This window comes from Lissotriton helveticus, chromosome 6 (genome assembly GCF_964261635.1).
Source record: "Lissotriton helveticus chromosome 6, aLisHel1.1, whole genome shotgun sequence".
Taxonomy (NCBI): Eukaryota; Metazoa; Chordata; class Amphibia; order Caudata; family Salamandridae; genus Lissotriton; species Lissotriton helveticus.
In genome coordinates, this window is record NC_136067.1 from 808,308,390 (window position 1) to 808,324,753 (window position 16,364).

Consider the following 16,364-nt stretch of genomic DNA (forward strand, 5'->3'; position numbering starts at 1 on the left):
GCGTGGCCATTTTGTAAGATTTCTGGCCCTGCCGCTCAGGTGGTCTTCTTAAACTCTCAAGTAGCCTCAATAGGACCTTTTTGTTGTGGTTTACATGTGTATCTAACTTCATATTTGTTAAGACACATTTAACTTCCTGGTTATAGTGGCTGCAGATTTTTGCTGCTGTTAAAGGATGTTCCTGGTAAGAGAATGTTGTGAATATTCAAGTATGCACTCATTTTCTTTATACTGTGGATGCAGGTTTTTCACCTATCAGTGTGATTCATTAACAATGTGGACTTATCCTGTTGAATAATGCTCTTACTTACTGTTTTGATATTGTCACTGATAATGTCTTTGATTTGCAATTGATAGCTTGGCTGTTGCCCTTTGTTTTCTAACAGTGGGATCCGACCACGGCCAAGAAGCAATTGAAAGTGGAGCTGTTTTTCTCTTCAAGATCTTTCACAACAGGGATAGCGTTGGCCAAGAGGAGACCAAAGCAATCAAGCAAATGTTTGGGCCTTTTCCATCAACCTTTGCCACCTCAGCTTGCCGGGCTACATGTCACATTACGTCTCGCTTAACAGAGCAGCAGCTTGAAGCCCTTGAACAGATGTTTGAAGAAAAAGAAGAAAACAACCGAGGTTGCTTTGGTAGAAATGTCATGTTTTCACCTGAGATGTATGACTTGGAGGACTGCGAGGAGCTTCCACTAAACGGTGATGCGGATGCTGAGAGAAATGTCAGCTTAGATTTCAGCAGATACCGCAATAGCCACTCGACAGGCTTCCAGGAAAGTCCTGTCAACGGGGTGGACCACAAGTCTTTTCAACAAGGCGAAGATTCTTTCCTGCTTGGTGAAGTGGAGAAGTATGTCCAGGACACGTTACGTGGGACCTCTGGAGGACCAACCGCAGAAGACCTCTGCTGCACTCTCTTTGAAATGCTCGCTTCGACTAAAAGTGATGACGAGCTTCAGAATGAGGTACAGTCTGCATGCTTATTCTCTGCATTCATTGAATTCTTGAGAAGATGGCCAGCTTTGCTGTGCTTTTTTAACGCTTAACAGGCACTGCTGACAGTAGTAAGTACACACTAATCCTTGGGACGTGCTCTTGAGGGTAAGAGTGAGCCACCCTCTTGAGTTGGAGGAGAAGTCATGCCTTGTATTCTACTAATACGCGACACGTTGCCAACGCTGTATCTGCAGATGTCTGGGGGGCGCTGTGTTTCTACAATACTGTTTTCTGTGTTTTTAAAATCAATGGGAAGCAGTACGTCGGGAGAATGGAAAGGTCTGTGCAGGTTCAGTGCTCTGGATGGACTGCAAACCATATGTCCATACACTGTGCAAGTGCATATACTACACAAAGCCTCGATCATCTTCATCTTCTCCATGCTGGAGGTTAGCAAAGGCCTAAAATCCCCAGTATCCTTTTTTTTTTTTTTAGCAAATGTTTAGAGCATTATTAGACTGCATCGTGTGATTATTGAATCATATTGTTGCTTTCGTGGCTTGATTGATGCATACCTGACTGTTGTTGGTTTTTAAATATCGGTGTATTTTGCCCTTTGTGATGTTTCCGAAGGTAAGCAGTCCTCTTCAGGATATACACAAGAGGAGTTTCATCTGCATATCTTGTTTTCTTGAATTGTTTGCATAGCTTTGGAAAGATTATATAATAGCTCATACAGCGTGGATTTGTGTTTTGGAAGTAAAATGCTGGCATTATTTCAAGCAACAGGAGCCAATGTTCCACAACGTTTGTTCTCCAACGTGTAATCTACATTAATATTCTTAAACATAGAATATCTCCACCCAGCGGTGAGATCCATCAAACGAGCATTTCAAAGACAAATTGATTTCTTAAAATGTGTTAATCTAAGGACAGCTTTAAATTGCCTTTCTTATATAAATAAAAAAATAAGTTTTCAAAGAATGTTAAAACAGCAGGTAGATTTAAAAAGCTTGTAGGGATGTGCTGTCTAAAGGGAACTATTTAGGAAATGTGGATTAAAAGGCAGAAGCTTCATTAAAGAGGATTTGACTCTCTTTGCTTCAACGCAGCCAGCTGCTGCAACAACCCAAGCTGCGGATCAGTAACTGCAAGGATTCCAAACGCTGGGCCTCTGGCCCTTCATATCTTTGTTCTTTAAAAATATTGCTTTATTCTTGTTTGCTTCACTTGCTGTTTTTCTTCAGTGAGCTTAATATACATTTTTGATCATGCCTATTGTTTTTTCTGCTCAGATTTGAAATACCACTAGACAACTTTGTTGGTAGGATTTTGCCTGATGTTGTGATTGGGCTAGTACTGAGTATCTCTTTCACTGTTATTTTTCACCAGCGACATGTTTTGCATTTTAAAACCGGCCTTTAGAGTGTAGGACCAGTGAGCCGAAAGGTCCAAACTGCAGTGGCTGGGCTTCTTCGCTTGCAGGCCTCCTCAGTGGCATTGCTGCTTGCTCTAAAATTCTGGAAATGGGCCATCACAGCATGGAGACCATGAACAGCTTCCCCTGATTAGCTGGACACTCCTCTGGTACCTACATAAGGTCACTCAGTCTCAAGCTCATTTGATTTTCTTCCTTCCACCAGTTAGTGTTGACTATCTAGACATTTAAAAGCCTTCAAAACACGGGGAGATAATGGCGATACCCTCCCATCAACAAGAGATTATCTAGTTTAATTGGGCCCAATTCAGTTGAAGGATATAGTTTAAGACCAAATGGCAACAGACCAAGGTCAGATTGCTCTAATGTGGACCAGTCATTACATAGGGAGGAGCACAATGCATTGATGATCTTTTTCAAGGAGTGCCAACAGCATGAAAGCATTAAAATGCGCATGATGGCCCGAATGCAAGTGATTCTTGACCTCGCTCTCGGCCTCATTTGAGATCATTACAAAAGGGGCAAGTTGGCTGCATTAACTTTTTTGTAGTAACACTTTGAATTTTGATAGATCAGTTGTTGCTCTCCGATGGTAAGCACTTTGTATACGGTACTTCTCATATGAACCCGCCTTCCCCCTTAGTCCCGCAAGTGTAGCATATGGTGCTCTTTCGTCTTCCCATATCAGCGTGTCCTTTTAGGCCATGGTGTAAAATCTCACTTTTCCCCATGGAACCCATAAGTACTTGCTCTTCTAGTGGACTTTACTCCGTGACATCTCCCAAGTGCTTCTTGATATTTGGAGAGGCGTGTCTGAGTTGTAAGTATCGAAAGAATTGGGATTTGTGCATGTGGAACTCAGTCTGAAGGTCTTGAAAGGACCTAATATGGTCCCTGTCCCATACATCTCCTAGGCACGAGATTTCAGTTTGGTCCCAACCTCGAATTCCTCTCTACTCACCACATGATCCATCTGGCAGACCACCAACAGAGGAGTCTCCAGCGTGTGCCTTCGGTCCCAACTGGTCCAGCGCATTGCTACTCTCCACATCCGAAACACCTCTTTAGTCAGTTCCAGTAGAGGTTCTGGGACTGGGCCCCAAAGAGAATACTTGTAATGTTCTCCAAACTGATTACAGCTATCTCTCCCTGGTAAGCCAGGTCCTCCCTGCCCGTGTAACCTGTTGTTCACTGTTAGAATGTGCACTGCCCAGTAATACAGACTGATAAGGGCCATGGCAAGTTTGCCATCGGAGTTAGCGCAGACGTATTTACCAAAGGCGACCTGGGTGGTTTGTTTGTCCACAGAAACCGCCTTGCAAGCGATGCCATAGTATTAAAGTCTTCGCAATGTTGAGGGGAAAGTTTGCGAGATTTTGGAGCAGCCTAGGGAATGTCATAATTTTAAATACGCCAATCCTCCCCATGAGATTGAAGGGCAGCGTGTCCCATCACGTCATGTCCTAATGGGCTCTATGGAGCAAGGGATGAAGATTTAGACTCCAGGAGAGTTCTGAATCCCATGATGTGCACTCCCATGTATGAAAAGCTAAGGTGATGTATGGGATCCCTGGGTGCCAGGTCCCCGCAGAAGGGACCAAGAGGGATTTGTCCTAGTCAACTTGTAGTTCAGAAGCCGACCCAAAGGATATAGATCAGCCGGGGTCCCGTTATGGTGAGCTGGGAGAGGAACAGGAGGACATAGTCTGCATAGAGGATAATCCTGTCTTCCATCGCCATTCCCCAGTTAAAACCCCACACTTGCGCATCACAGGGCACCCAGACCACCAAGGGCTGTATGACTGGTGCATATAGGAGGGGAACAGGGATTATCGCTGTCTGGTGCCCCTCCTGATGGGCAATTTTGGGGATAAAGCTTGGCTTATTCTCACTTAAGTCAGTGGGTCTGCATAAAGGACCCTAATGTAGGCCCGGTACTGCGGGCCAAAGCCCATTTTAAGAAGGGTCTCCTGAAGGAACCACCAGTGCAGGGTGTCAGATGCTTTCTCAAAATCGATAAGCATAAGTGCTACTGGGCCGCCTAGTAATCGAATGTGGGCCAGAGCAGGTGGGCCCTTCTAATACAATGTTTTGTGCTACGGTGTGGATTGAACCCGCATTGGTTCATATGGAACTAGTGGGTCAAAAATCCAACAGGAGACTGTTAGGTAATAAGAGATAGTCGCCCTTTAGAAGGGCATAATTTTTAATAAAAAGCTAACTTTTACCTCAGAGACCCCATTACCTTAGAGGGTGCTTGCTGGCTAAATCCTGAAAGACCCTCTACTAAGCAATCCAGGAACCTATACGAGCTAAGAGTCCACATGTCATATAGTTACTGCTTATCTATATACCGTGGTAAGTTAGCATGAGCTTATTAAATGATTAAACGCCATTTTACCTTTTGCTGCTTTTGCACACGACACATAATTGTTACTTTAGCTTTCAGCCTAGAAGAGCGTTGTGATTTACATGAGAATAATATGTTATTGCTCTGATATCAGCTTTGCTTGGTAAACTATGTCTGTACAGAGAGTGCTGAAGCCTCAAGGATAACTTGACACAGTATTGTTGTGAGGTCTGATCTTCGCACCTTCTTAGATATAACATACATGCAGCTGCTGCCAAAATCTGGCTTTAGGCGTGTTTTTATATTGCTTTGCTTAGAGCACACGATACACACTTGATGCGGTTCGCATGCAGAGAGCTGGTGGAAGATGATGTGATCCCTTCACACTAGGATCTTGAGGTACGGGCCCGCCCTGCTAAAACCCAAAGAGACCTTCTTAGATAATAATATAATATGCTAGTTAGGGAGGGTGAGAATTAGGTGTTGTTAACTCCTATTCATTACAGCATTTTAGCATGCTGTCACCTTTTGCTTTCTATGGACTAGTAACTATGCTATAACTTTGCTTCTGATAATGTTTCCTTGTGTTATCTAAGATACTGCGTTTGAGAAAACGGCATTAGTAAATAAATATTTCAAAAGTGCACGTGTCCTCATTTACTCCACGTTCTGGTTTGAAATGATTGTATAACGAAAGAGTGCTCATGTGTTCCACGATATCTGAGGTATTATAAGTTCATGTTCTGGTTTGTCTAAACATTGGGAGTTTGTTATGACCAATGAGACACTGTAGCTTGCTTGGTAAGGGGATTTTGGGTACTGAGGTGAGTTTTGGGTCATCCTAATTCACTGAGGTTCCAAATCTCTATGCACAGTTCTGTAGGAGAACGGAATTCCCGCTACATGGCGCCCAACGTTTGTGGTCTTATATCATGACACTCGAGTAGTATCTCATTCAATCCTTAACCCCTTCACTGTCGTTTCCGGAAAAGGGTGGTGTCGGACAAAACCTACCTATTTTTGAAATAGGTCTCTTCAAGCTTGAATCTTTCTAAAACGGTTTCCTTGAATTACTACCCAGTCGTGCTACAAAGTTTACTTTGTTTTTCTACATTCCTTTGCTGTCATGGCCCAGCCAGTGGACATTCCGCAGCATAGTCTCATTGCCGTGCGCAATCATTTGCTGAATTACAATGTCCCAGTGGATGGCTTGGCCGTGATGATGGTGGTGAGTGCTGAAACTGCCTACCCATACGAAATATTTTATTCGTGGGTGACATTTCCGGCTGAGGATGGCACTTCAGGTGTGTTCCACACTTACACTCCCTCTCCTGTACCGAATGAATATACGCCGTACAGGGCACAGGAAGTACCTATTGATACTTGGCAGCATCGCGTTTGGTTTGGTGGCGCCCTCCCCCATTCTTTAACAGCTCCGAGGTTAGGTCCTTTGTCTATTCCAGGCGCAAATTGGCCTGTTTTGGCTGGATTTACTCCTCATCCTCAACACGGCACTTGTTCCGTTGTTGAACTTCGTAGACTAGATGTAGTCTCCATTAGTGTGAATCGAGCTTTGGTGCAATACATAACCCGTAATCTTGCGGGTGGGCCCCCGGGGGGTGCGGCGCTTCCGGCCGGACAGGGCGGTTTGAAGCTCAGTCCCGTGATGGTCAATGCTGTGATGGGCAAGCGTCCCCAGGATAAGGATGACTTTCCTTTCTGGCTTGCCGAGAAATTTGACCAGCTGGAAGCAGTATTTCGTAACACGACTCCTGGTGAGAAACACAGGATTCTCACGATAAGCTTACCCAAAGACTTGGCCCCGGAAATCGGTGACTGTGAGACATGGGATAGAACATTTGCGGCAGTCTATGCGAGGTGCTACGGCACTCCGTCCATGACTGTCCTGCCTTCGGTCCTTAAACGTGTTCAAGATGAGCACGGACCTGAGGCTGCGGTTGAATTGGGTATGCGCCTGTGTGGCACCTTTGATGTGGTTTGCGATCTCATTCTTGCTAATGTCAAGGGGGATGCAGTGAACTTTCAGGTTGCTAATGCTTTGGCGGCGCTTCCTGATGCCGAGAAACCCCGACAGTTAGCGAGAATTATTGTGGCAGCTTATAAAACCGTTGGCCGCAACAGTAGGGGTCTTAAGCCGTTTTCTGTAAAAGAGAAGACCCAACCCCAAGGGCAGAAGTCTGAGACGGACGTTCAGCCCAAGTCCAAGAAACAGAATTGGCCTAAAAAACAAAAACAGGGAAAGCAACAGCAACAGAAACAGGAGTCTCGTCCTGCGTCTCCCGTGCCTGCCCCTACAGAACGTGTTTATGACTTGCGCGATCGCGCGAAGATTAAATCTCCTGATCGATTTCAGGTTTCTGATCAACGCTATCCTCGCTCCTTTCAGGACTCATCGGCCTTGACGACCGGTGGTGGAGGTGGCGGAAGGGGTCGGGGTGGTCAACAAAGACGTGACCAGTCCCGCCCGAAAGACGGTACAGGAAAGCTGGACGGCTCAACGCCGAAGAGACCGCAGTTTGCCAAGAAGAAAGTCGCGGCTGTAACAGCGCATCGATATGCCACAGATAGTGAGAACGCGGCTTTGGAATCTGACATGGGCTCTGACCTTGCTGGACAGCGCGGCGGAGATTACCATTGTGATAGAGGCCCTGCATCCACTACTGAAGGTGACAGCGACTGATATTTATATTGTGATAGAAACAGCTGATACGAGAGTTGCTCCCCCTGATAGACTTTATGAAATTGTCCTGTTAATCGAAGGTGACATACAACGTACCATTAAGGGGGTATTTTGGGAAAATCTTTCATCTACATATGACATTTTGCTTTCTGAGGCTGACTGGCCCCCACCTTTTGTTCTCGCAGCACCGCGAGGGGAGGAGGTGATCCTCCGCAGTTTCGCGCACACAGTCTCGACAGAGCATGCGCTGCACTTTGCAGAAGAGTAGGCTAAGGCTCTAGCGCCGGCTCTGTACCGTAACCAATGTGGTTGGGATAAATTGTCCCCAAATCACGAGATTCCTTTACGGTCTCAGCCGCAGCCTCAACCTCAATATCCCATAGGGCGTGAAGCCAAGGCTTCCGTCGCGGCAATCCTTGAACAATTGAAATATCAGGGAGTAATTGAAACATGTGTGTAACCGATGAATAACCCTCTTTTTACTGTAACCAAGCCTGACGGTTCATATCGTTTGGTGTTGGATTACCGGCATTTAAACTCGCATTGCCGTAACTGTGTAGTACAGAATACTCACGGCTCTGCCCTAGTGGATAGTCTTGTGCGTAAGCGTTTTAAGACCACGCTTGACATTTCCAACGGTTTTTATGCCCATCGATTGGATGGTCTAAGTTCCCAATGGACCTCCTTTACTTGCGGCGGTGTCCAAAAACAATTTCGGCGTTTGCCTATGGGCTATAAGAATAGCCCTGGGATTTTTACTGCCCGCATTGTCTCTCTTTTGGAGAGAATCGACCCAGATGCATGCTCGTATGTGGATGACATATATCTCACAGACGACTAACTTTGGGAGCATCTGTGTCGTGTAAACAGCATCATTTGTAACTTTGCAGACATGGGTTACAAATTTAACTTTGCAAAATCGCACAATGCAGAGTATACAGTGTTGTTCCTGGGCTATGAGCTCAACAATGAAGGTAGAGGTTTGGCTCCTCACTTCCTGGAGAAATGCGCACAAGTGCGCGCTCTGCCAACGCTGAAAAAATTACAGTCTTTACTGGGTTTCTTAAATTTCGGGAGGACATACATTCCGGAATATGCCCAGCGTGTCAAGCCTTTGTATGCTTTGATACAACCAACTTTTTCCAAATCATGCTGGCTGCCTGAGCACTCAGCCATTCTGCAGTCCTTGCAGGCTGATCTGCTCGCTTCTAAATTTTTACTGACTCTTGACAACCACACCAACCTGGTGATAAGAATCATTCCTGGGACGGTGGGTTTCACGTACCTAACTTTTAATGAAGGAGTCACAGTACCTATTGCTTACAAGTCACACTTGTACATTTCGGCTGAAATGCGGTTTTCCACTGTGGAGAAAGTTTTTACGGCTGTACAGATGGCGATTCTTAAGGAATGTGCTCTGTCACAGGGAAAACGCATGTTGGTTGTTACCCCCTGTCCTCATTTGGAGGCAGTTACAAAAGCCAGTGTACCAAATTCTAAAGCTTTGCACCCTCGGTGGATTCAATGGGCTGCTTCCTTGACGTCCACAGATGTCACGTTTATTTTTGACGCCTCATTACGGTCACGGGAGTATTTACAGTATGAATTTGTTCATCCTGCTCCTTTAGCAATGCGACCTTTGGAGGATTTCCATTGCATCATTTACACTGATGGTTCGGCGCAGGTTGCGCATGGCTCTAAACACGCCTACGTTTCCGCATGCGCCATTGTGGTTGGTGCCATGGTGAACGATGAGTTCAAGTCCAGAGTTGTACACACGCAGACTCTAGGGGACTGCAACGCACAATTGGCAGAGCTTCGTGCTCTCTTACTCGCGTTAGAGTACGCTGATCCTAGTGTGACAACTCTTATTGTGAGTGATTCCTATTACTGTGTCCAGTCTTACAATGAAAACTTGTTTTTTTGGATTCAGAATGACTTTCGTGATTCCAAGGGTAGCACAATAAAACATAAAATGATCTGGGTTCGAGTGGCTGAGCTTAAAGAGCAGTTGCCACTTGTGTTTGTAATTCATACTCTCGGTCATCAGCGTGTTGGAGTTCACGCTGTTGGTAACTCGCTTGCTGATGAGGCGGCGAAATCAGCAGTATCGACATACTTAGTTGCAGCAGTTACACAGTCCAAAAGTAAGATTGGTGATGATATCTTGGCGGCTGTTGCTGCCACTGAGAAGGGAGGTAAACATCCTACGGGGTTCCCTTCGAAGTACACATACCACTTAAGTCTCGATAAGGTTCCTTTTGTGAAAATTCCTGAAGTTGGAGAACGTTTGATTCCCAACTCGGATCGTAGGGCTAGCTTGATTACAGCGGCGCATGAAGGTGTGGCGTCTGCGCATGCTGGCGTCTCGGCCACTGTAACTCAATTACAACAACGTTTCTGGTGGCGGGGACTGTACAAACAGACGCGAGACTATGTCCTTCAATGTGACATTTGCCAGCAGATTAAACCTTCGACTGCTGCACGTCCGCCACAGACACAGTTGTACATATCTAATAAACCGCTAGGTTGTGTTTATTTAGATCACTGCGGTCCTTTTTCTTCTGATACTGCGTATAAGTACATCTTAGTAGCAGTTGATTCATGCACACGCTTTGTGTGGGTATGGCCCCATCGCAGCGCTGATTCACGGACTGTCATAAGAGATTTGCGTATCTTTGTAGGGATTTTTGCCTGTGGTACCTTCCATTCAGATCAGGGTCCGGCTTTCGCCTCTAAGGTGTATAAGGATGCCATGATTTCGATGGGGGTCCAAGTCAAGTTTTCGTCTCCATACAGACCTGAGGGTAATAGTGTAGTGGAACGAATGAACCGTGACTTAAAGCAATCTTTGACAGCACGAGTTATAGACACTGGCAGAAACTGGCTGGCCCACCTCAATGGCGTGCAGCGTGCTCTTAATAATCTCCCTAGAAGGTCTATGGGTGGGCGGACCCCATATGAAATGCTCTTTGGCATCAAGATGTACGTCCCTGACCGTGACGGTCTAGACTGCGTGGCCAACGCCACAACCTTTGACATAGATGAACATTGCAATGTTTTACAGGATCTACAAAAGACCAGAGACAGTCTTGCAAAAGAACATTTGCCCTCCACATCGGATGATGCGTTGCAGATCCCGGTAGTTGGCTGGCTACCCCAAGTTGGAGAACTGGTTCGAGAGAAGATCGATAACAAGAAAGAATTTGGTCCTTCCTATCGAGCTCCGGTTCCTGTCCTTGGCGTGAAGGGCACAAGAACAGTCATTTTACCACCACTTCCAGGTCGTAAGGAAAACAGGTTTATTTCAATTGACAATGTCAAGATACACAGAGTGGCTGATTCTTCTTAGTATGACACCGGCAGTCTCCTGTCCTTAGATTGTGAGAAATTCTGTTTTGGCCACTGCTTCTAGTCCTGAGCCAGAGGTGGCCCTCGAGATGCCTGCAATTTCCAGTCCTTTATTAAGTACTTTGCCTGGTGATGTCGTTGATGAACTTGATTACACTTACCCAACTGACTTATCGATGCCTGATTTGCAAACACGTTTAGCCACTGAATCCAGATTTTCTTTTGACACTGTTTCACACAACTCCGAGTAGCCCTCACATTTTGCGGTTTATGCCAGTCTATTTAAAAAACATTTTTTAATTCCTCCTTGGACATATATTTGGCTGGTCCTTTTTTCAATTTACCTTTTTATGTCAATTGGTTTTGTGTTTTATTTTTTTGGAATCGTGAATGGACACTATGTCGAGGAGAGAACATGCATTGGACATCTAAATGGAACTTTGGCCCCCCTTTCTTCATCGCATTCAGCACACAGACTGAAAAGAGACTTGTCTTTTGTTAACATCACTGCTTGGCCTGTCCTTGATGGGATTGTGTGGGATGCCGTTAAATTTCAAATCCATGGCCCTACGGAGGTTGTTAATGTCTCTAATGTGCTCAGGGTAAACATGGGGGATGTAGATGTAGTAAAACAAAACATACGTTCTGATGATTGTGATGTTCAGGCCGTAGAGGCTTTGTTTTCTGATTTGATATATTATGCTGCCTTTGATGCTGAGGATTTGTACTTAGAATCTGCTAATTATGGTGATTTGTTTTGCTTCCAACATTTTGGCAATCACTACTTACATAAAACTAGTTCCAGAAGGATTACTGTAAATTATACGCAGTGGGAGCATTGCCCAGCTCCTTTACAATGCAGTTCGAGTACTTTTTTGAAAAAGTACACTTTTTTACCGACTTTAATCAGTCCAATCCTGAGTCTTTTTATTTTAAAATGACACAGAAGTCAATGTCCAAGGTTAGACTTACCGATACTAAGTTATTGTACTCTAAGTCATTTCTTGATCACCTGGCTGTTGGCGGCTACGAGTTGTGGAAGGAAACTATTGACCTTAAATCTGTTTGGGGTTCTAAAAGCTGGCAGGTACAAGGCACAGAGGCTTTGCACCGTGCATGTCTCATCCCAAATCATATGTTGTTTTTGAATTCGACCATTTCACAAACGACTTGCTTTGGATTGGCTACTTCTAAAAAATTGAATACTCCTTCCTTCCCTGATTTGGAAGAATATTCGGGTTGGGGTAATACTACCAAATTTACGCTCAGAGAGTTACAAACTCTATTGCTAAATTCCTCCTTTAACATATCCAGTTTGGATCCAAAAGGTTGGCTGGTGTGGCACAGGAGTGCTGATTCATGGCAGCATCGTTTTCTGGGTTTAGCTGATGGCTTTACACAAGTCAGACCTGATCCACGTTTTGAAACTGACCATTTTGTCACCACTTATTCAGTAGGCAAATTATGTCAAAATTGGCTGAAACATTCTACCTTGGCTGCGGTTAAACTGCATCTGTCCAAGCTGAATGAAGATGTAGATTTAAATGATTTCATAAAAGGCCCGGCTAGTGGCAGATCAAAAAGATGGATATATGCGATTTACAATGAAATCTGGAAGACATCACAGATTGAGGCGGCTACACGCCTTAGAGCTATTGATCAGGCTAATCTAGAGAACGTGCTTGCAGTTGTAGATAATAGTATTAACATGCTTTCTTCCCGCATTTACACGTTAGATAATATTGTGTCTTCTGTTGTGGATATTGTGCAGGATGAAGTGTCTGTGTTGTACCATGGTCAAAATCAATTGCATTCAATTATGCAGTTTGCATGGACCCTGCAGATGCTTAAGTCTGGCAAGGTGCCATGGACCTACATGAATGTGTCCTCCCTCTTTGCCCCTTTTAATTTAACTGACAAACAGCGCTTGCTTTCAATGCGAGATGCATCTTTTTCCATGTTACATATTGAAAGGTTGGAATCCTTGCCATTCTCTGTGGCAGAGGCCACTGCTGCAACGGGGCTTATCCACGGATTAATCACATTACCATTTGCTTTGTGTAAATTTACAAATTGTATGCGATATATTGCTATAGGTCGATATGAACCATTGGGTAATGCGTTTCTCTATGAAGTGGTCACTCCCATTTACTTACAGATGTTTAAAAGACGGACAAGAAGTGTATCTAAATTGCACGGTTCTTGTAACCAGGACCGGCCAAATTTAGCCTGTGTTTTGAAAGGAACTCCAGTTCCCGCAATAGTCCCCACTTTCACATTACTGGCAAACGGCAGCTATTTACTTTTAAATAATGAAGATTGTTGTGGGTTAATTAAAGGTGTTGCTTAAGTGGTGACTGTATCTGAACGTATGGTTTGCTGCAAAAATGTTCTGTACCCACCCACGCATGGGAAAGGGGATGTTTCCATCTGGCCGCGCATCCCAACCTTGATGGCAGAGTTCAATGGCATGAGTAGAATAAGAGCTATTTTGTCCCAAAAAGAAGTGGCCTTGAGTTCGGCTCGGGAAACATTTGTTCTTCACATAGCTAACATCCGCACAGAAGTGCAGGCTCTTTTAAATACTGATTTGCCGTTGTGTTTCAGCGAGCTGATTCATTCAATCTTTAACGCGTCCTCCACTTCTGGGCTAGCACACTTTTTTAAGATAGCTAGCAGTGGTCTTGTGACTTCCTTTGAAAAAATAGTTGGGGTCATTCCTGCTTTCTTCCATTCTATATTTTCAAGTCTGTTTGGTGGATTCCCGGTTTTGCTGGCACTAGCTGCAGGCGTTCTGGTAATATTTTGTTTTATTAAAAATGGATGCCCTTCCTGTGCTACACGTCGCACAGCCCCACCTGGCACTGTTTCGCAACAGAATGCTTGAATACTATGGCACGCTGCCGCTTGCGACATTAAGCACGGCATATGGATTATCGTTTCGATTTTCCTATTTCACGTGTGTCCAGCCTGTGTTTCATTGCCTGAGCTGCGATTTCGACTGGGCCCTTGATTTGTGTCTCTGCAAGACGGTGTCTCCTGACATCGATTTTAATTATCTGATGAGTCCCGTAGTTACTCACGAGTTGGTTTGTGCTGGCGAAAGGATTATGGCCTTGGCAGCGATGCATGGACTAATGGGTCATTGGAACATACTCGCAGCGGCGCAAGATTTCTTGGCACAGAGCTTTCTTGAGAACCCACCGAGTTGTCCTCTGATGGTGATAGAGGCTTCGGTACAGGAAGAGCACGTATGTTCTTTCCCGCTATTGAATTGGATGGCTGAACTGTTTTCGGATGATGACAGTGACTTTATGTTGGAGTCTGTTGCTGCATATTTTGCATATTCAGTCTTGTCCTAAAGACTTTCCAGGTTTTTTGATGACAACCCGTTTTTTTTCCTTACAAAAAATGTTTTTGACGGATTGTGTATACATTTTTCACCACCCAGGTCTATTGACTTGAGTGAACGTGAACAATGGATTGGCGAGTTGGAATTTTTTTAATTGACTTATGAAAACTTTTTCCACCATTTTTAAATTTTGACATGGCTCATCGTTCTTGAACTCTGCTTTCATGATATGCCCCTTGCCTTATCTTATCTTATCCGTGCTCGGATCATGGGGGGATTTCATATAGTTACTGCTTATCTATATACCGTGTTAAGTTAGCATGAGCTTATTAAATGATTAAACGCCATTTTACCTTTTGCTGCTTCTGCACACGACACATAATTGTTGCTTTAGCTTTCAGCCTAGAAGAGCGTTGTGATTTACATGAGAATAATATGTTATTGCTCTGATATCAGCTTTGCTTGGTAAACTATGTCTCTACAGTGAGTGCTGAAGCCTCAAGGATAACTCGACACAGTATTGTTGTGAGGTCTGATCTTCGCACCTTCTTAGACATAACATACATGCAGCTGCTGCCAAAATCTGGCTTTAGGCGCGTTTTTATATTGCTTTGCTTAGAGCACACGATACACACTTGATGCGGTTCGCATGCAGAGAGCTGGTGGAAGATGATGTGATCCCTTCACACTAGGGTCTTGAAGTATGGGCCCGCCCTGCTAAAACCCAAAGAGACCTTCTTAGATAATAATATAATATGCTAGTTAGGGAGGGTGAGAATTAGGTGTTGTTAACTCCTATTCATTACAGCATTTTAGCATGCTGTCACCTTTTGCTTTCTATGGACTAGTAACTATGCTGATAACTTTGCTTCTGATAATATGTTTCCTTGTATTATCTAAGATATTGCGTTTGAGAAAACGGCATTAGTAAATAAATATTTCAAAAGTGCACGTGTCCTCATTTACTCCACGTTCTGGTTTGAAATGATTGTATAACGAAAGAGTGCTCATGTGTTCCACGATATATGAGGTATTATAAGTTCATGTTCTGGTTTGTCTAAACATTGGGAGTTTGTTATGACCAATGAGACACTGTAGCTAGCTTGGTAAGGGGATTTTGGGTACTGAGGTGAGTTTTGGGTCATCCTAATTCACTGAGGTTCCAAATCTCTATGCACAGTTCTGTAGGAGAATGGAATTCCCGCTACACACACAGTAGACAAAATACAACACTTCAGTGTTTGGGTCAGCAACATAGATCGTCCGGTTTATGACCCTGACAAGGTCTAAAACATCCCTTCACAGTATCATCCAGAATTGAAATTGACTTCTTTGCATCGATGCAGTTTTTCTGGTAAAGCACGTTCCTCCACCTTTCGTTTTTAATGGTTCCATCTCGAGCCACTCAGAATGTTGATGCGGCCTCAGCGCTGATGAGTGTGTACCTGTTAACAGAGTCTGCTTGAGTTTTGATATAGGATGAGGGCAACAGTCTTGTGTGGTAAGATAAATCTAGTCCATCCACAAAAAGAGTCAAAGATGTAAGCATTTTGTCTTGTAATTGTGGTTTTTGATCGGGAATGCTAGAATTGTGCTTAGGCCTTGTAGAGGGTTCTAATGATTGGTACCCAAACCCCATCCCTATAAAAGTCTTTACAGAAACTGTAACATGCAGTAATATAAAGTGTGGCTGATATATTAATTGTTTTATCACACTGTATAGAATGTCTTATGGTGTATCCTCATGACAGTATTGCATTTTTCTGATATAGGCGAAAAGTAACAACATTTTTTAGATATTCGGTATATGTATTACCCAGGTACTTCAGGTGGTCTGGAAATTTCTTCAGGGGACTGAGTAGTCTCCATATTCAAAGGATACTTGCAGATGTATTATTCCCCAGATCATAGTTTCTTAACAGAGGGTTGTGCTGAAATATGTTTCCCGTCAGAAAGACCATAACCTATTCATCTATGAGACTGGCTGCACAATGTTGTCTTTTGCAATGAAAATGCAGAGACTGATGCAGAGTTTACAGGTCCTGAAAACACAGCCGAAAGATAGTCAGAGTCCCTTTAGAGACTACTTGACAAAACAGAAAGGTGGTGAGTATTGCCCCATGACAGGGGTGAGTTGCGGGGGGGGGGAGATGATATTGATGGATGAGTGCGCTACGCGTAATGTCATCGGTTATTTTGGTCACGCTGTTTCTTTTTGGAGAAGTGCAGAT

The 16,364-nt window shown here is 44.1% G+C and overlaps 1 protein-coding gene across 2 annotated transcripts in view; it reads left to right on the forward strand.

The window, feature by feature from the left end:
• ASCC3 (activating signal cointegrator 1 complex subunit 3) overlaps positions 1 to 16,364 on the forward strand; it is a 2,002,173-nt gene that overhangs the window by 155,823 nt on the left and 1,829,986 nt on the right. For both annotated transcript variants that reach the window (XR_013596163.1, XM_078648375.1), the window contains exon 4: positions 387 to 970. Coding sequence is in view for 1 of the 2 variants with exons in the window: in XM_078648375.1 (XP_078504501.1) it covers positions 387 to 970 (584 nt within the window). In the remaining variant the exon portion in view is untranslated. The remainder of the gene's footprint in view (positions 1 to 386; positions 971 to 16,364) is intronic.